This window comes from Polyergus mexicanus, unplaced genomic scaffold (assembly GCF_030449975.1).
Source record: "Polyergus mexicanus isolate NDT 795.1 unplaced genomic scaffold, iyPolMexi1.0 SCAF_1, whole genome shotgun sequence".
NCBI classification, from domain to species: domain Eukaryota; kingdom Metazoa; phylum Arthropoda; class Insecta; order Hymenoptera; family Formicidae; genus Polyergus; species Polyergus mexicanus.
In genome coordinates this window covers 4,058,517-4,079,171 of record NW_027223321.1, presented here as the reverse complement: position 1 = coordinate 4,079,171, position 20,655 = coordinate 4,058,517, and the positions used below count along the sequence as shown (strand labels likewise).

The 20,655-nt window shown below is 33.5% G+C and overlaps 6 protein-coding genes across 8 annotated transcripts; 3 read left to right on the top strand and 3 right to left on the bottom strand.

Annotated features, from left to right (window-relative positions):
* Positions 1-39: 39 nt before the first annotated feature.
* Nd-b12 (NADH dehydrogenase [ubiquinone] 1 beta subcomplex subunit 3) lies at positions 40-339 on the bottom strand. Its single transcript, XM_070306483.1, has one exon. It carries the CDS (start codon positions 337-339, stop codon positions 40-42), a length of 300 nt encoding a protein of 99 aa, XP_070162584.1.
* Positions 340-1,300: 961 nt separating this feature from the next.
* On the top strand, positions 1,301-4,459 carry Nop5 (nop5 ribonucleoprotein). Its single transcript, XM_070293767.1, has 4 exons — positions 1,301-1,503; positions 2,068-2,144; positions 2,238-3,907; positions 4,309-4,459. Exons 1-4 carry the CDS (start codon positions 1,459-1,461, stop codon positions 4,362-4,364), a joined length of 1,848 nt encoding a protein of 615 aa, XP_070149868.1. The 5' UTR covers positions 1,301-1,458; the 3' UTR covers positions 4,365-4,459.
* Positions 4,460-4,473: 14 nt separating this feature from the next.
* Fzr (fizzy and cell division cycle 20 related) lies at positions 4,474-8,864 on the bottom strand. The gene has a single exon (XM_070293779.1). The coding sequence runs from the start codon at positions 8,550-8,552 to the stop codon at positions 7,062-7,064; it is 1,491 nt and encodes a 496-aa protein (XP_070149880.1). The 5' UTR covers positions 8,553-8,864; the 3' UTR covers positions 4,474-7,061.
* A 766-nt stretch (positions 8,865-9,630) lies between these two features.
* On the top strand, positions 9,631-11,611 carry LOC138932175 (protein FAM177A1). The gene is made up of 3 exons (XM_070293756.1): positions 9,631-9,970; positions 10,409-10,537; positions 10,626-11,611. The coding sequence occupies exons 1-3, from the start codon at positions 9,686-9,688 to the stop codon at positions 10,896-10,898; spliced, it is 687 nt and encodes a 228-aa protein (XP_070149857.1). The 5' UTR covers positions 9,631-9,685; the 3' UTR covers positions 10,899-11,611.
* Positions 10,394-16,207, bottom strand: LOC138932162 (uncharacterized). Of its 2 annotated transcripts, XM_070293734.1 has the most exons (11): positions 15,945-16,207; positions 15,661-15,755; positions 15,438-15,592; positions 15,189-15,319; positions 14,981-15,116; positions 14,530-14,908; positions 13,869-14,404; positions 13,197-13,569; positions 12,775-13,103; positions 12,451-12,685; positions 10,396-12,363 (listed from the first exon to the last, which is right to left on the bottom strand). In XM_070293734.1, exons 1-11 carry the CDS (start codon positions 16,021-16,023, stop codon positions 12,001-12,003), a joined length of 2,811 nt encoding a protein of 936 aa, XP_070149835.1. In that variant the 5' UTR covers positions 16,024-16,207; the 3' UTR covers positions 10,396-12,000. The 2 variants fall into 2 exon arrangements, with proteins under 2 accessions (XP_070149844.1, XP_070149835.1); XM_070293743.1 differs by lacking the exons at positions 15,438-15,592; positions 15,661-15,755; positions 15,945-16,207 and having other exon boundaries at positions 10,394-12,363; positions 14,530-14,897; positions 15,189-15,279.
* A 726-nt stretch (positions 16,208-16,933) lies between these two features.
* LOC138932134 (ubiquitin-like protein 7) lies at positions 16,934-20,349 on the top strand. Of its 2 annotated transcripts, XM_070293703.1 has the most exons (5): positions 16,934-17,287; positions 17,600-17,805; positions 17,978-18,114; positions 18,262-18,909; positions 19,484-20,349. In XM_070293703.1, exons 1-4 carry the CDS (start codon positions 17,140-17,142, stop codon positions 18,878-18,880), a joined length of 1,110 nt encoding a protein of 369 aa, XP_070149804.1. In that variant the 5' UTR covers positions 16,934-17,139; the 3' UTR covers positions 18,881-18,909; positions 19,484-20,349. The 2 variants fall into 2 exon arrangements, with proteins under 2 accessions (XP_070149804.1, XP_070149796.1); XM_070293695.1 differs by having other exon boundaries at positions 18,262-20,349.
* Positions 20,350-20,655: the final 306 nt, after the last annotated feature.

The following is a 20,655-nucleotide window of genomic DNA, read 5'->3' as shown; positions in this document are numbered from 1 at the left end:
CTATTATTCCATATCATACATTAATATAGAAACTGAATATTAATGATGACCATCATCATGATGCCCATGACCTGAGTAATCAATCCCGAAATATTGTTCAACAGCTATGGTTATCAGAAACGCTGGTATACCAATTTTCCAACCTCTAGTTAAACATACTAGACTACGCATATATAATGGTTGAGTACGATAGTAGCGCCACACATAATTTCTCAACCAAGGATCTTTCAGACCCCTTTTAGCTAACTCTTCTTGAACATGTTTCAGTTTCGGTACATCCTCTATCTTATAAACATCAGGACTCGGTATTTTGTACGGTTGGGTCTTGTGACCTCCCATCTGTAGAAAATATGTGTCCACATCTCATATTATATATACCATAAATATTATAGAGAATTATTGATTATTTATTCATTTCTTTTTTTTATTATTGATTAATATGGATCATGCTAAACAGAATCGATTTCACATTGTATACTAATGAAAAATTCTAATGGTGATTTAATACTTCATAGTATGTATTACGATTTTCAATGATTATATTTTATTTTTAATTATGTTTTTTTTTTTTATTATTACATAGAGGTTAATTTTTCAACACTGTTGACTTTGTAAATAGCAGAAATATATAAAAAATATATCGTAACATTATACATTATGAAAATTATTATTTATTATCATGTATATAAATATGATAAGTATTTATTCAATTAAAATTACATAATTACCTTTAGAAGCAACCGACCTTAAATCCCTTTAACACTAGTTTCGCTTTTACACACACACACCATGTATAATAAAGTTAACTCAGAGGGGCAAGTATACCTTTTTAGAGATATTTTTCCTCCTTTCGTGTTGATTGGTTAATCAAGCGAATGGCCAATAGGCGTATGCTTTTAGCTTGGACAACCGCTTCCGAGCGCAGCTAGTGATTATTATATAGACTAGAGAGCCTTTATGAGAGAGAGGCTTTAAGCCCGTATCAGACTATGCATTGAAGATTGAGGTTCAAGATTCTAGATCGAAGTTTGACCAATCAGGACATAGAAATTTTAATCCCTTTTGTTCTGATTAAAATCAAATTTCAATCTTTAATTCTCAATCTTCAATTTTTAATGCGAAGTCTGATACGGGCTTAAGACGATCTTAAATATGAAGCAATTAAGAAGCAATCGTTTGAGCTGTTAATTATTAAAAAATATGAACTTCCAGCGCCATCTTATTTCTGGTGAAAAACCGAGCCTCTATCGGAATACTGCTCCATCTATGTATTTTATTTCCATAAAGGCTTATCTTTCCATTCCATTTCCTAGAAAATTCTTCGTGTCTTCATCCCGCTCAAATGGAAAATAGAAATCTATCAGAAAAGAAGCTAGAATTGATTTCATTAAAGTCGACAAGATCGTTAATTGTATGAAAAAAACAAGTTACAAGTAACGAAGATAATAAACAGCGATCATGTTGGTGCTATTCGAGACTCCGGCGGGGTACGCGATCTTCAAGGTAAATCAATATTTGCTATAAAGCGTGAACGCGCTTTTAACCTAAACAATGCACGTGGCAGTCATGTTTCATTTCTTACTTTTCAATACTGGATATTCATTATGAATCTCTAGGATTATAAAACTATTTTATAAAACCGGTTTATTTAATCGATTTTAATACTTGTAGATATTTTATAAAAGTAACTCGGGTTACCGTTACTAACGCGTTACAGATTTTTCAAAATTTCAGTTTATTAATTAAGAACAGAACAGACCAAATAGCACAATGCGAATCTCCTGCGAAAAATACATGGAATCTTTACGATCTTGCTTTAAGTTGTTTTTATTTAAAGTTATAAACATTACATATAGATTTACTTGAAGAAGATAAAGCAAAGTCAAAGATGCTTTGTTTCGTGTACTCTTGGCAATAAGTAAATATTTAACTCAGATTGTAATACATTAATATTATATATATGTGTGGCTCATATTAACATATTCTTTGAGTTTGATGGTATATATACTTAGTATCAAAATTATTTGATGTATCATAAAGTTTTCAATGCATTATTTCTTGTTATAGCTACTGGATGAAAATAAACTTACCGAATCAGAAAATCTTTATAAGGATTTTGAAACTCCCGAAGATGCCAGTAAAATGTAACTATTTTATAACTTTTTTAATGAAATAATTATTTTGTTGGTTGTATTACAATTTATTAAACAACAACCTTCATTTTTTACATTTTACAGAGTTAAATTAAAATACTTTCATAAGTTTGAAGATACTACTGAAGCGCTAGCGGCTACAACGGCGCTTGTGGAAAGTAAATTATCCAAGTCTCTGAAGAAAACGCTAAAAAGCAGCTGCACTGAACTTGAAAAATTGGCAGTTTCTGATGCAAAACTGGGCTGCATTATTAGAGACAAACTGCAATTGTCTTGCGTCAGTAACACAGCAATACAAGAATTGATGAGATGTATCAGGAATCAGATGGACAGTCTGATTACTGGAGTGACCAAGAAGGAAATGTCGGCCATGGCATTGGGCTTAGCACACAGTCTTTCCAGATACAAACTAAAGTTCTCGCCTGATAAGATCGATACTATGGTAATACAGGCGGTATGCCTACTGGATGATCTGGACAAGGAACTTAACAATTATATAATGCGAGCGCGCGAATGGTACGGCTGGCATTTTCCCGAACTGGGCAGAATAGTAACTGACAACATGCTCTATGTGCAAACAATGCGAACAATCGGTCAACGGGAGAACGCCGTCTCATGTGATTTGTCGGATATCCTACCGGAAGAGATTGAAAAGGAAGTGAAAAAAGCCGCGGAAACCTCGATGGGCTCAGAGATTTCAGAATATGACGCCGAGCATATGCAATATTTGTGCAAAGAGATAATGGAGCTCCACCAGTATCGAGCCAATTTGAGCGACTATCTGACTGCCAGGATGAATGCATTGGCGCCGAACCTGTCCATTCTCGTCGGCGAATTGGTCGGCGCGCGTCTAATATCAAAAGCCGGTTCTTTGACGAGTCTCGCCAAACATCCGGCGTCCACTTTGCAGATTCTCGGCGCGGAGAAAGCGTTATTCCGTGCACTCAAATCGAAAAAGAATACTCCCAAATATGGCTTGATTTATCATTCACAACTCGTCGGTCAATCGTCGAGTAAGAACAAAGGCAAAATATCTAGAATGTTGGCTGCGAAAGCCTCTCTAGCAACCAGATTTGATGCTTTCTTATCGGTAGATCCTAACGAACCAAATGAATATTGGAATGATCTTGGCATACAACACAAAGCAAATCTAGAGGCACGACTAAAGCAACTCGAGGCCGGTAATATACGCCGCATCAGTGGCACTGCTAAAGCGAAGGCACAGTTTGAGAAGTATCACAGCAAAAATGAATACATGCAGTACTCAGCATCTGTCGATTCGACTCTACCAAATAAGAGGCCATTGATTGAGGAAATCGATACGAAGGAGAGCGAAGAAGAACCCAAGAAAAAGAAGAAAAAGAAACATAGTCTAGAGCCCATAAAGGAAGAAACAGAAGGAGCTTCTAGTATGCAAAAAGAGATAGAAGTAAAAACGGAGATGGATTCGCCATCGAAAAAAAAGAAAAAACGTAGCGCAGAAGAACCGGAAAATGAAGAAGAGCTGCATAGCTCAGCGAAAAAAAAAAAGAAACATAGTACAGATCACAAACAGATCAAGACAGAAGATGTAGGTGAATCTTCTGGTATGCAAGAAATACAAACTGAAACGGATTCATCAAATGTATCAAAGAAAAAGAAGAAGAAAAAAATGCAGGAATCAGTCGAAACAATAGAGGCAGCACCTGTAAAAGTTGAAGAAACTATAGAAACAAACGTTTCAATCAAAGTTGAAGCTTCTGAAACTAACGAGGGTAAGCGCAAAAATTTAGTAGAATGAGTGAATAATAATCAAATTTTAGATATATGTAGATAATATAATATTTCTATTAGATATCTCAGTTTTTTGCTACTACATGATTTAAATACGATTTTACTAAAAACAATTGTGTAAAGTTTCCAAAAATATTTAACATTTTTAAAATTTTCCGTTAATAAATAATAGCTGCATTTTTTGCAGTAGATTTTTATAGCTTTTTTAAAATAGATTTTCAATATATATTTTTGCACTTATAATGAAACATATGCTAACACAAGACTCCTTTATTGTCGCAACTTATAATAAAGTAACTCTCTTTTATATAAATCAGGTTAGGTAAAATATTAATCCGAATAAGAACATATGATATAATATGATATAAATTTCTATTTACAGGACAAAAAAAGAAAAAAAGGAAGAAAGATAAAAAGAAGTTGGAACAAGATAAATAAAGTTGTTCATCCTGTTTATTTAAAAAAAGAATTTTTTAAATATTTCTTGACAATTGCTTTGTAAAATAATAAATGAAATAGAATTCAAACAGAATAACAGACTTGATCTACATCAATATTTTCTGCTTCTTCCTCATATATATTAAAAAATTGTTTTATGTAAAATATTATATAATTTTAATAAATACATTAATGCATATAAATATAATTTTTATATACATTCTTCCTAGAAAATTCAAAATCGATAGCAATTTTTTGTAAATGAATGATAAAATATGCAAAGTATTATATAATATTAACCATAAAATTAAATTAGCTTCTTTATTTGATATAATTATAATTCTATTTATATTTAATTATTATATATTTTTAACACACACACGCGCGCGCGCGCGTATGTGTGTGTGTGTACTGCTCGCTTTTCATTGTAGATTAAAATTGGAGACTAAAAGGTTTTTATAACAGAATCACTTTATTTTACCCCATAATATTCAAATATATCTGTGAAAATCTATTGAATACTTTATTCTAACATTTATTTATCTGACTTGCAGGCAATTATACAATAGTTACGCAATAGTTTTGAAAGTATAATTATGTTTTGTATATATATTAATATATACTTTGTTTCGCAGTTTTATATTTTTCTGAAAAGATAACTATATTTAGATTGTATACACAAATATGATTATTATATATATGATAGATTTCGCGTGTAACTTTGTCAGTAAGAAGAATTAATAATAGATTTACAAAACTTTCTAACTAGCTAAATATCTTGCATTAGAATATAAGCCTATTCATAAGAAAGAAATATTTTTATCATAATTAGCACGATTGTATTTCTGTGTGATTTGCAGAATGACAAATGATAAAATATTTTCTATATAGAGAACACATTGCACGCAATGAATTAAAATCAGAAAACAATATTGTACGATAATAGATATTAATGTATATAATTTGCCGAAAGCAATAATATAAATTCCGTTTTATATATTTTTTCTATACATTTTCTATAAATATCTGATTTTTTTTTATTTATTAGATCATGATGCATGCATGACTGCATCTACGATAATACATCATAGATTTAATAAATTTCCATCTGTATCAATATATACTAGAGTTCACACATTTTGCACAAAAAGAAAGTATATCTTTTTGAAATACAAGATGCTTCCTTTATCAAACATTTAAATCATTCTCACATTTGCTAAGTCCGTAGACAGTATCATTTCTATCAAATATATGTAATTACAATAAGAAATACAATAAGCATTGATTGATGATAGATAAAATATTGCTATTTGAAAATATAAGTGAAAGGATTTAATTTACTTTGATATATTTAAGTGTGTGTTGATTTTGGAAAAATGATAATCTTATTACTTAGAGAACGATGTCACGTTGCGCATGTAAAAGGGAATCTTATCTATAAATATTTAAAGAAAATATTATATCAATAAATTTATACCGAGTCCGAAAAAGATTTGACTAGTGGACTTTGATTCGTATTATATTAATGTAGCGCACGTTGATCTCTCTTTTTTTACCCCTTTTTTTGTCTTATTTTAATATGTATTATAAATTTCGCGAAATATTATGCCCCTACACATTCAGGTACGTTTTTACATAGATAATGACAACTTATAATTTATAGTGTTTCTCCTATACATAATCTATTTTCGTACACGATATTACATCTAATAGAAATGATATCGCGTCTACGGTCTTATATATCTTATCTTATTCTCTTTATAGTAAATAAAATAATTCATTATTTCAATTTTTAATTAGGCGTCCGAATAGTACGAGAAAACAGCACACATTTCTATTCATAGTTCATTGTAGGAAGTTTGAATGCATCTTATTTATGACATATAGAATACATCTAAACTTATGCAGAGTGTCCTAGAACGACTTGATTAGATTTGATGACGAATCTGAAATCGATTTTCATTAAAGAAAAAGTTCCCTGATTATGATTAACTGCCTCGTTAAGCAAAAAACAAAATCAAAATTTGAGTCTCTCTTTCTCTCTAAACAAAATAATATAATAATCAGAATTAGAGTGACAAAAATAAAAATAAAAAAATGATTTTATATTAAATCCTAAGAGAGAGCTCAATTATATAATATTCTTACAATTTTAATTCAGTTAACAAAAAAATCGACCACAGATTTGTCCTAATTAAAATTGCGCTTTCCAGGATGCTCTGTGTACAAATATATTCACAATTCTATAGTGTAGCGATAGTATAAAAATAAGTGTATATAAAGTGCATAAAAAATATGAAGCGTCTCGTAGCGATAGTCTCCGGAATGGATAAATTTTTCTTTTTCTTTGTAAAGGCAATTTATATATCCTCTACCGGAGAATAACGACGGGTATTGCACACAAGTACTCAACGCATATTGTAAGCTGTACGAAGAATCCACAAACTTATCTTATACGTTGGGAACACCGCGTAATTCTTACTTTTATATAGCTTTCTCTCCAATCTCTCTTTATCTTCTGTCTACTATTAATGTCATTATATATATACGTTCCTATATATATATATATAATTCTTTTATAGAAAATACTACATATTTATTCATGTGTACGTGTATATATGTTATGTACAAAATACATAATAAAAGACGACGTCGATTAGCGATGCTTCGTTACGATGATCACCGTCCGATTACAATTTACCGGATGCTCGTGAATAGATTCAATACGGATTTGTTCTCCTTCTGACTGCGCGCCTTGCTAAAGACGTTCCAGAAACGTAAAGTCTCGTCGCCCGCACCAGTGACGATCGCCTCACCGTCCGGCGACATCGCCAAATACAGTACCCGGTACGAGTGACCGGTAAGTTTAGCCACTTGCGTGAGACTCGGGTACTTCCATACGAGAATCTGATTCTGAGAATAGCCGTGCGTGCTAACCAGTTCGGAGCTGTGCTTACTCCATGCCAAGTTGCAGACCTGCGAGCCAGTGTCGACGCACTGCATCGGCTGGCCGGTCAACGTGTTCCAGAAGCGAATGCAACGATCTGCGGTACCGCCACCGGAGGCCAACAAACCATGATGATGGGGCGACCAGGCGATCGCTTTAACTGCCGCCAAGTGTTCGGTGTACGTCTGAATGGGTGATAGGGAGTGTAGATTCCATACATAGAGCCGGTTGTCATTGCCACCAGATGCCAGGTATTGATTGTCCGGTGACCATTTAAGACCGCACACCTCTTGTCGATGAGCACCGAGTCGTCGTTCGCCAACAACGCACGGGGTCCTGACGTCCCTCTGCAGTATCAACCGGTCCCTGCTGCCGGATGAAAGAACCTCCCCGTTCCACGCCAGAGCTCCAACTCGAGCGCTGTGACCCTGCAGCTTGCTCACCTGCTTGTTCACCGCTACATCCCACACTTGTATGTAGCCCATATGCGTACCTACCGCCACCAAATTGCCTCGTTCGTTCCAGGCGACGGAGGTAACACTGTTGCCATCGCTGGATAGGTCGCACAGTCTCGTCACCTGACTGGTGCACGCTGACCATAAGTATACACAGCTTCCTAGACCAACGCTGAGAACATTTTGGGAGGACCAGTCGACCAGATTCAGATAGAAGTCGTCCTGTAACTCTGGAGCATCCAGTACCTTGAAAGGTATTCTCGAAATTTTCCTAGTCGCTTTCCTAGGTGACCTCAGTAGCTTCTGACTCTTAGCACTGAGAGGCGACAGAGAGTAAGGGGAGCTCTGATCCAATAATGTCCGATCCTTGGTGGGTGTGGTATACTTGAAGAGATTCTTGGTCACCAATGGCGATAGCACTCTGCGCTCCTCGCATTGGCCTTTGACGTCTTCTATACTCGCTCCTAATAACTCGTTCTTGAGCAGGCAGGAGTACGCGATTCCATCGCGACTGCCCTCGCCATTCTCCCGTGTCTTCTTTGCCACTAGACCGCCTCGACCGTTCTCGCTGATCATGGAGAATGTGGTTTGCCAATTATTACCTGAGCGAGTGGGTATGAAACGGTCGTAGCTATTGTTGCAGGCCGACGTCTTCGTAGGTGAAAAGTAGATGGGCGAGTATGTGGCGGCAGAACTAGGTAACAGCGTCGTACCCGTCGTCGGCGACGAGCCATCGCCGACCACCACCGGCTTCACTAGCCGTTTCTCGTACTCGTGATAGAACATGACACGACAAAAGATGTCCCCGCACACTTTATCGCTCGGAGAAGCGTCTCGACACCCGTACTCACATACTTAACGCACAGTCGCGCTGCCGTTCACGTTCTGCCGTAATCTACACGAGACTTGAATAGGCTGTATTCGATTCCGCGTTCGACTCCCGGGGAAGCCACCGCTCCTCAAGATCTACAAGAGCTACGACGGTTCATCCTAGTCTGGAGTTTGGAGTACGTTCCGTTTAGACTCTTGGTACGATGTGCGATCAGAAGTTCAAGCTTCTGTTACCCACCGTCCACCGTCCGTCATGTCGCCATTCGACGTCGAGTGGTCGAGTTGAACTCAACTTCTCGAGAGATTCGAGAATCGAGAGTTCGTTCGCTCCATCAATGAACGCGTTCGGAAATACTACCCGTGGGGTAAAGTAACGTTTAATTGACCAATCAGAACAAAAAGAACTAAAGATGTCTTTATCCTGATTGGTCAATTAAAAGCCACTGTATCCTATGGATAAGATTTTTGAACGCATCCAATCGAAATATTCTTACTGACACTGCGAAATACGAACGTAGCTGTGAAATAAAGATGACGTGGGGATATCGAATTTTATATATGGAAAATGTCATAGTACGGATAAATATTATTTTATAATGGAATTTTGATTTATCAGCTTCATTATATTAACTTCTTATATTTTTTTTCCACAACTTTTCTTCTCTTTTTCTTACATTTAAATATACATATATATATATATATATATTTATTTATTTATTTATTTATTTTGTTTTATGTCAGATGTACGAAACAAAACTGGAAAAACACACATATCAAAATTAGATATGTATATGTACAATCGAAAGGATAGGAGCTACAAAAAGATGATTATAATAATAATTTTCATTATAATAACAATAATTTTTCCACTAAGAGATAAATAACAATTTAACAATTTTTCTTCATTAAAAACCGTAATCATAAAGTAAACATTACTTTTTAAAATAGATTTTTAACTTTGTCCATAGCAATAATTCATATTGTATGCAGCTGCGCATACACGATGCAGCTATCAACGAATTATTAAAAAGAAAAGATTGTAGAATGGCATTTTTGAATGTGCAACAAAGTACATTGCAAAATACATTATGAGAGTATCATCGATCGATGTAACGAAAAAACTACTGGGATTTCGATCGCGAGCGTTCGCTATTTTTCAACGTCATTCATTGCGTATGAATCATCTGGATAGTAAACAAAGGGAGAGAGAAAGTTTATTCGATGTACTGTCAAGAATTGTCAAGACGCGACGCAGGTCGGAAAGTTTTGTCTATTGTAAGATACGATCGCAAGATACGATGACGCTAGAAAAGGACGACGCCTGCGATTTGAGCAACGTTATCTTGCAGGAAAACTCAGATACCGAAACGCAGGTATATGCGGTTCATTGATGAATCATTGAAATCCGTTTTATATCGCTTATAACCTCTTCCATTTCTTTCAAGCTTTTTATGAGTAATGTCACAAATAAGAGAAGTTTAGACGCATAGGCTTTGGATATAAATGGATTTTTATCATAATCTGTATTATATAGTATGAGATACTATATTGGTTTGCATAGGAACAGTAATGAAATAAGATAACAGTGGAATGTTTGTACAGTTGTCTTAATGATGCAGAATATTTTCGTGTTTTCTATATAAAGCAAAATATTTAAGGATTTCACTTTAAATATATTAATTTGAAATACATTACAGTTTCTTAGAATTGAGCCATTAATTGATCTTTTAAATTTTTTTATACATATAAGAGAATTGTATAAACTACAACTGTAATAGATTTTAAACTGTAATAAATATATTAACATGCAGTGCACACATAAATTAAGCAAGAAACCAAAAAGGGTACTACAGTTTTCGGATGGTGTAATGGAGGAATATTCGTCGGAAGATGAAGTTGACATACTAGAAAATAGTAAAACCGTATCACAGATAGATACTGTAATTATAAATACAAATTTTATACAAAATAAAATTGGTTTTACAATGAAAATATAAAAATAATATATGACAAACATTTTTTTTATAGAAAAATATGAATTGGTTACCATGGGCATGGCATCAAACCATATGGATCAGTTCAAAAATGTTAGATGGTTGTGATTATGTCGGCGAATGTCTGGCCAACTTCTTTGGCATAACAGCACCCAAATATCAATTTGAGATCAATGAATTTTATAGATTACAAGCACTTGAAAGGGAAATTTTTAATAAGCAGGACTTAGAGATGGGTGGATGGAATGATAAAAAGAGAAATAATCTTATAAATAATGATATTATATTGTCAAATGAACATAATTAATGATGTTATGTGTATAGATTTTATATCAAAAAAATTATTTTGTTAAGGACTTAAAATATGTATCATAAATTCCATGTTTAGAAGCATCAAAATATTGTTGTATAATCTTTATTATTAAAAAAAGAGGAATAGAAAAAATATAGAATTCGTCACTCCATATATTCAAAATTCACTAGCAAATTTGCAAATGGAAATAATATGCTTGAATAAATTTACCTGCTATTTTTTCATGCAATTTTTAATTAATGTAAACTAACAGTTGTATAAAAATATATTTGTGATGAGACAAAAAATTAAACAAGAATTATTACAATATGTGCAATACATGAAAGATAAGAAAAAGTGATTTAAATTTAAATTAATTTTGATTAAATAATGTTAATATGTAACTGTGTGTGTATGTGTGCGCGCGCGCGCGTGTGTGTGTTACTTCATAATGATAGGAAGTTTTATCATTCTTCCTAAAAAATAATTAACCATTATGTATTAATATTATACATTGCATGAATTATATATATATTTCTTACAAGATATATGATAATTGTATCAAATGTGTTGATATTATAAAAAATATATTACCTCATTGTAAAATAATTTCAAACTTTGCATTTGCACATATGTCCATATGGAAATAGATGATATAGCCATCAAATATATAATAATTTGCCGTTTTAATTATATCAACCATGACTCTCACAAAATTATTATTAAAATTAATAAATGTACATTTATTAAAATAAAATTTTTTTTGAAATTTTTTGACAAATAAAATTGCTTTCGTAACAAAAAGTTATTATTTTCTTCCAGCATAGTAAATATAGCTAATCAAACATCAGGAAATGATATTACATGTGAGTGAATGTACAATAATAATCAATATAATAATATGTAAATATCCAAGTACATATTGCTCTCAATGTAACCAATTTTCGAGTTTATCTTAGAATCCTATATGTATTTCATTTACCATGTGTATATTTTTACATTGCAGTCTTTTGTCGATTAACGTTTCAAACGAAAATTGCTCTAAAAATAAACATTTGTGTTCTTTAAAATGCTTGATGCAAATAAAAAATATTATGTCCTTAAAAAACAAAAAAGTTTACGTGTCTGGCACAAATCTATGCAGTGCACTAGTTAAAACTAGCAAAGAGCTCTGAAGGCCCTGCGGCAAATGTCTTTGCAGCCAAGAGCCTTTGTATTGCTCTATGTGAGCCAACATCTTGTTTGCTATGTCAGTTCTGAAAGTAGGCGGTAAGTTAGATACTCCTAGATTAATGACTGCGAGCCCCATGTTACTATTCGGATTTACGCCGACTCCGATCAAAGTTCTGCCGATCTTGCAGGCCGTTAGCATCAAATCGGATGTTAGTTGCAATTCCTGTATTTCCATTGATGCGAATTTGGAGGACAAGTTCGCCTCGTACAAGGAGTGGGATATTCGTTTAATTTGCTTCGTCATTTTCTGCAAACAGTAATTTGCTCGCAATTATTTTATCTCGTGTTATTCATTCTTAATAAATTAAGATTTATATTTAAACGAGCTACTTACAGCGAATAGATCAGTTGAGAGATATTCTAGGTTCACATTATCTGGATCAGTTAATAATCTATATAAGGTAGAACCGCGATTATCTGGTATTTGTTGCAGGTCTTTAACTGCCTGATTTTTGCTTAACGTTAATACCAAAGTGTCTAAACGTCCTAACTCTAGTATCGCGCTACCGATTTTAAACTCCGAGTCTTGAAACACGTGTATGTCTAATAATTTCGTGATACATTTTTCCCTAAAGTAACACAATTATTTTATTAAGCAAAATAAGCAATAATGTATTTGATAATGATGTACAATTATAATTTTTACGGCGATTGTTACCTAATTGATGGAGATAATTCAGGCATGTCATAATTATCATCAGGACCTAAGTCTATTTCCGTCATTGGGTTCCAAGCTAAACCAGCCGCCACTAAATAACCGATCCATGCGAAAGGATGCGGTGTAAGATGATGACTACCCGACCAATGTGCGACAACGATACCGATCGAATTCTGTTCTAAAGAAGTCTTTATCGCATTCCTCGTGTTAGCATATGTTGACGCCGGGCATCCTGCTAAACTATTGTAACTAGCCGTACCAGAGCTTGGTAAAACGTTACCGCCTGCTACTCTGAACGCTTCTGTCCATTCAGAAAAATCATAATCAGCCTGTAACATAAATATTTAATAAATATTGCATAAGTTTTCTAAACATTTCTACTAATCTATCACTGAAAATCGCGAAAAGAAATTTAATATTACCTGAAATCCATATTCAACGAGTATAATATTAGTGGGAATATTGTGGAATTCGGGTTTAGAATGTAGGCCATTGGAGCATAATAGTAGAGTTGTGTTCGCGCTTAGATTGAGAATATGCCAGAGTTCTTGAAGGCACGAATAGGACTTGAATACTTCCGACATATCCGTTTCGATTGTATCGTTAACAGACGCGTTCAAGTCGAAATTGTCAGCTTGCACTAATAAACTCGCTAATCGCGGGCCGACGTGAACGTAACTCAAACTAGGGAATACTGCAAGTAATTCTTGAAAGATAGGCCACATTTGTGTCAAGTGATGCTGACCGACATTAGAATCGACATCCAACGTGGGCACTATATCTAAATGCCGATCCCTGAGAAAATTAATATATTTTAATTATTATATGTAAAGAAAATTTTAATTTTTATGTAATTGCCGAGCGGAAAATTTTTAGGGATTACAATATTTAGAAAAATATTTAGAAAAATAATGACACAATAAACAATAATTGAATATATATAGAAGATAGTTATAGAGAATTATTAAACATAGATTAAAGATAAAATTAAAAGGAAAAATAATAATAATTCCAATAATTAAGTTTATATAAAATATTAGAATCTATTCGAGAACAATAACCTTACAATTTTTCTAACAAACATGTAATTGTACCTGCAATATCTATCCAGTGTTACCATTTCAGATTTGGAGTAACAGAGCTGCCAGTCACAATTCGGTATAAGTCTGGAATAGAGATGCAAATGCGAGATTTTAAACGACGACAGTAGATCAATAATATGCAAAAGATATTCTAGGGTCGGTATACGTCCTCTGGGTGAGATGTCCAACAGTATACCGCGGTGTGTGAATCTCGGCTCGTCTTTTATAAAGACGGGCTCTATTTCGCACAGCTCCGATCTATTTCGATTCTTACTCAGACGTAGAATCTGCACAAATGTGCAGACCGCGTAATGCAGCCCCACTAAACTTCCGGCGCTCACTTTAATGAAGTTTTGCGTAATATGCAATTGATAGCCATCCGTAATATTAAATAGATTGTTATTCACAGTGCATTCTATCGTATTGTCGTTGAGCAGTTTGCCGCAACTAGGTTGCACCTCGCCAATTTTTACATCGTGACCCAGTTCGAGTAAATGAGTTCTACTGACCTCCCATATATCTAATATTTTATGTACAGACTCACTTCCCTAGGAAATAAATTATACATGTAATAAGAAATTGAATATAAAATAAAATTGTAGAAAATTCCAACAAGATAAAGATTCAGAAGATTATAATTTCGAAAAAGAGAAACGAATATATCTTTTCTTACTTGTATTATTGATATAAAAAGCTCCTTTCCGGCAATAAATGGAGCCGTAAAGTTTTTCAATTCAACCACAGCCCTTGGCTGTGGCCACAACAAGTTATATATGCTTCCTTTATCGGCGTTAGACTTGCTAGGACTATCCGTACCTATGTCACGCGAAGGTACATCATACACCGGATCCGAAGACTTGTTAGATTCGACTGACAATTGACTCATATTGCTAGAGAGACTTTTTTGGCAAAAGTTTGTCTCTGTGAATGATGTAGTAGGACTGTGCATCGTTTCGTTTTCGTTTAAGAAATTTGATATAAATCTTTGAAAGAAACAATGTAGAGATTGTTTCTTTCTGGAAAGGTCGTATGGCGTTTTCCCTGTAAACGTTCTGAAAAAACATTTCTTTTGCAAATACATACATGAAAAAGATATATACATATAATTAATCTACTCTGCACACCCTTTAGTAGCTCGTATGTGAGGATTTGCACCAGCCTGTAACAATTCCTGACAAATAGCGACATCGCCGCGATTCACTGCGTCATGTAATGGCGTCGCGCCACAACCATTCTCGGCATTTACATTGGCTCCTTTATCTATATAAAGATGCTAATATAATAAAAAACCTTGTTGAGCCACAGAATTATCATATCTGGTTTGTATATTACCAAGCAAACACGTGATAATTTCTTTGTTTCCATAACATGCTGCCCAGTGTAACGGTGTGTTCTTACTACCTTGCGAGTCCCATGAATTAACATCTAATCCAGCATCTAACAATTGCACTACTCTATCTACCCTATAAAAAAAGTATATAGCTATGGTATCTAATATTGTAATTAATGCATAGAGATATCTATACCTTTATTTAAAAGAAAAAAACATTTTAAAATTAATTGTAATAAGTATTTACATACTCAGAAGCAGCTGTTGCTCTTAACAGTTCCTCTATATAAATACGTCGTATTGTATCATTCGAAGCAACATCTACTGCGTTATGTCCGTTTGCATTCTGTACAGCTGGATCAGCACCGCAATTTAAGAGTGTTCGCACAATGTCTGCTTGATTGGTCTAAGCATAAAGAAAACATAGTTTAATTAGAAAATCTAAAATAATAAATGGTGGAATATATTACAAACCTTTGAGGCATATGATAAAAAAGTTCCTTCTTCCAAAACCGGTTGGTTTAATATCTTATCTTTCGTAATGCCTTCTGTTGCATTACCATTATCACCTATGACAGAAAGATCGATGATATAAACAATAAAACAGATAATAGAAAGATCGATAATCCAAACACTATACACTATCACATCCTAATACAACAGAACTTTCGTGCAATCATGCGAACATGTATTAACGCGGGATGAAAAATGTTCGCATCGTAAACACTTCGTCGTATTGACACGTTTGCAATACATACACGCATCCAAGAGCGATCTGATAATGTCAGTACGTCCGTGTTCGATCGCCGTGCGAATATTCTCGCAAATTCCTTGCATCTCTGCTCGAATTCAACTTGCCGTTTGCGAAGGTCAGGGCGGCGCGTCGCCTGGCATCGTTGGGATATTATTCTGTATTATTCCACTGTCAGCTGTCAGAAATCGTGCCGGTCATATCGTCGATCTCGCATAGCATAGCAGTTCGATGCGATGTCGGATGGTGTATACAGTTTGGTCAATTACTTGCCGGACACCCTATATATATATATATATATATATATATATATATATATATATATAGGCAATGTAGAAAACATAAACATATATAGAATGGACTAAAGTCAGGAGCATCCCAAAATATAGTAATATATAGAAGTCTGTGGTTCGCACCCTCAGTTCTCGAATTTTTATTTTGATAATTTTTCCAAAAAATCGTTTTGTAGCAAAAATATTTAGATATTTCTGATTATAAATATCATAGTTAGAATACGATTTTCTCTTTATTTTAGCCGTAATATGCAGAAAACGAATCTAATAGTTCACGCCCGGCCGACAGAGGTCATCATAATCTTTCCGATTCTTAAATTAAAATTGAAAACTGAAACATAGACTACGTTTACACGTCACCTCTAAGGCCGATATTACATTTGTCGTACGACAAATCCTATATAAATCCTATATTATCTCTAAAGCATTTTTGCATTTGTATAGATCATGTATAATCATACGAGCATGAAATAATAGAAAACTCGAATGTGCGATGAAAAGCTCGAATAGAAAGTTTGTATCTGATTTTTTTCTTCTCGTTTATTTACGTCATGTTTTCCAACCATTTTGTAAGAAATTCCCCTGCTAGAGAAGAAAAGACAGGAAACCCAACATTGCGAAATTTCTTAGGATAATCGTTCCAAAATTTTGAAGTAGTGTCCACAACTTTATTCGATATTTGATCTATGACTCATCATGGCTGTCACAATAAACTTGCGCGCATATGAATTTGCATTACTGTTTATACGTGGATTTGTGTTCAAGAACGAATGAGAAAACGTGAAACAAGAAGAAAATCTAACGGATGATTATGCAATTTGGCTAAAAAGTTATTAAATAAAATATTAAAGAAATATATAAAAGACGTAATCGAACGGTCACATATTGTGAATTAGAATCTATTTAATTATGATGACCATAGAATTATTATTCAGAATACAAATAAATTCTGAGATGATTATGCCGATCACATTGAGTGGCATAAATCTGAAAACGAAAGTGGAGGAATTAAAACGGGAAGCCGCGGGAAGATGGAATTTGTCCAAGGATTCGTTAGGTAAAATGATGTTGCGCTATTTGAAGATAAACTTTGTCATAAGATATTTGTAATCTTTATTACTTAATCTTGACTCTTCAACATGATAGATTTTTTGGATTTATTATATTTAGGATATATCTCTTAAAATTATTCTATGTATAGAGTAATTAAAAAATTTTAGAAAAAAATGATAGACTTGTTTTATATTTTTTCCCTGATAAAATATTAACTCCTAATGAACTTAAAGATTAGAATTTTTGATGTAAATGTTTGATATAAATCTAATATTAAATAATAGTAATACTTATCTCTCTCTTCCTTTTCCTTTAGAATTTATTTATTGTGGACTTACACTTGAGGATGATGCAACAGTAGAATCTATTGGATTGAAAAATGGATCGATGGTGCATGCATTGAAAAAAAAGGAACCAGAATTGCCAGCACCAAATAGATACATATCAGAAGACTCTATCTTACAATTGGCATCAGCATTTAAGTCTTTTAATGAGATGCCTGCATTTAGAAGCGCTTTGCATGTAAGTATTATTTAAATAATTTTTCCGCTAACTTTTATCTGCTTAGTTGTCTTATGCTTCTCATTTTTTAAAAATCATAATCATAAATTGTATCAAATAATTATCCTTTATAACTTATCATCAAATATTAGTACAGAAATTATACATAAATAAATATTTTTATATATTTTAGCGTTTAAGTAAAAGACCAGAGGTGATAGACAATATTATATCTTCTTCTCCTGGATTGCACGAAGATTCTGTCGCCATAGCTATGCTACAGGATCCAGATTTAATGGCACATTTCACAGATGTTGATACTGTCAAAAGGTAATTAGATATATGATATTAATTTGCATCAACTAACATATTCAGCGATTTTATGCAAAAATTGTCATCAGGAAAATATATATTATCTCGTACTTTATTCATATGAAATTTGCGCGATGAACTTAAATTTCTTACGTACATATTCAGAATCGCAGAGTTGCATCCAGTATTGATCGAGGCGGCTCAGAACATCGCGGCTGCCGTGCACGAGGAAGCGCAAAATACAGCTTCCAGTGGCTCTTCCAGCACTTCGGTGGCTAGTTCGCAACCTACAACCGCGCGTTCCTATAGCGTGGATAACATGAGTCTCGAAGAGGAGATGGCGCGTGACATCGCACACTTTTTCGCTACGCATCCTGTAAACGATAACAACTTGCGCTTCCCCAACATACCAGCGGTCGCAAATTCGCAGACGTCACAACGGCCAGACAATCCGCCATCCTCCACATCCGGCAGCGTCAATCAACCCGTAACTGCCAACCAGAATATTGGCGTGATTACATCTCAAATGTTTATGGAAGCGATGAGACAAGCCGCGATCGCGACCAATCCAAATTTGCAACAGACAGCCGCATCTCCGGTGGCTCCATTGCCACCGATGTTACCGCCATTTTCACCGCCGGTCACCGACTTACAACGGCAGTTGGGGCAGATGCACGAGATGGGTCTCCAAGATGATACGGTAAACATACAGGCTCTGCAGTTTACCAATGGTGATGTGCAGGCGGCGATTGAACTCGTATTTAGCGGTTTTAATGATAATTAATGGGCAACAACAATAATGAGACGAGATATGTAAGTGATCATACTTTGTATAAATAGAAAATGTCTTAAAATATTTAGATATCTCATTCTAGATCTGCAATACTCCGTATATAGTGAGAATCAATTAAACTATATATATATAAGCTGTTAAAACATGTGTACAAGTATGAAAATTATTACTTGAGAAAAGGTTGTCTTTTATATAATTTTTGATGAGATTGTATATATATCATTCACTATCTTTACTGTTTTCGTTGATATAGTAGAATTTATGAAACTTTTCCATCTTTCAAGAGCTTGTTTAAAGATTATCTTAATTTTTCAGACCTAAATACAATATACTCAGCATTTTTTGCAAAAAAATATATGATATACGGAAAGATCAATATTATTTATCATATTAAATAAAATTGAATTAACAATTATGTATCAATTATATCTTCGATTATTTTATATCTTGTCTCGTTTAAATAAAACATTGACTCACAAATTATTTTTCCCGCACTATATGTGCTAATATGCTGTTATAATGTAAGTGACCTGTGTCATTTCTATCGTAGCTATCTCTAAATTCTAATCACTATTGATACCATATCTCTTTCAGTTCTTTTTAACGCGCCTATGTACGAACAACCAATTTCACATAGCATAACAAAGACGTGTGTGTGATCAGGGATTTAGTGGAAGTTTGACATAATGATTTGAAAAATAATCGACGTATAACACATACATGTAATTTAATAAGATCTCTAACATTGATGTCGTGATAATTTTTTAAAATATTAATCACTATAACTAATTTTTTAGTGTTTTAATATAATTTTCCCCGCTTTTATATATATGAAAAAAATTTTATTTAACAAACAAATGTGTGCAATATAAGGCAGAAATTGTAATAGAAGATTATCAATACATGTGCGAGCCATGTGGGGTAACGCTTCAAGATGTGCCAAAAATTCTTAGAATAAATGCGTCACGCATGTTAGCAGTGACGTATGCGTTAATGCGAAATCGCATGAGTCGCGAAAATTTATACAATTGTGCATAGATATAACATCTGCAAGTACTATTTATGTATCATCGTTTGAGTGTTCTTAAAGTCTTAAGCGTCTTATAAGTGATGTTAGATTAAGATTTATCTGATTATTTACACGAGATTTAAGATTGGTTAAATCGAAGACACACAATGTTGACCATTAAGAGCTATTAGCAGTAATTATCTGTAAATATAATAACACTGTTAATAATCTCAATTATAGGATTTATACAGATTAATTATGCAAAAATATGAACTTAATTAATAATTTTTCTCGGCAGTTGAAGCAAATTTTACATAAACATAAAGAAGAATTTGTTAGAAAAATTATTTTTGAATGTACGTATTTTTGAAGAAAACTTATAGAATATTCAATAATAAGTACATTCAATATAATTGGCACGATATTTATAGTTAAAAATAATGTATAGAACAATTCCTTTTCTAGCAAAAAATATATATATTTATTTTTAAAAAATTAAGATATTCTGTATAAGATATTTTATCGAATCATAAGAGAAAAATCTCAATATCCTAGAATTTCCTTTTTTTTTCTGTTCCAGTTTTTCTCTATTCTATTCATATATATATATATAACTCTATAATTTTATTTATATATGAGCCTCTCATATAAACTTTAATAAGATCTAACATGATGTCATGGAAAGATAAAATTTACAAGAAGTGGCATGATCAATTTATATTTTAAGAGCTTTGTATCATTATGATTTGTCAATGTA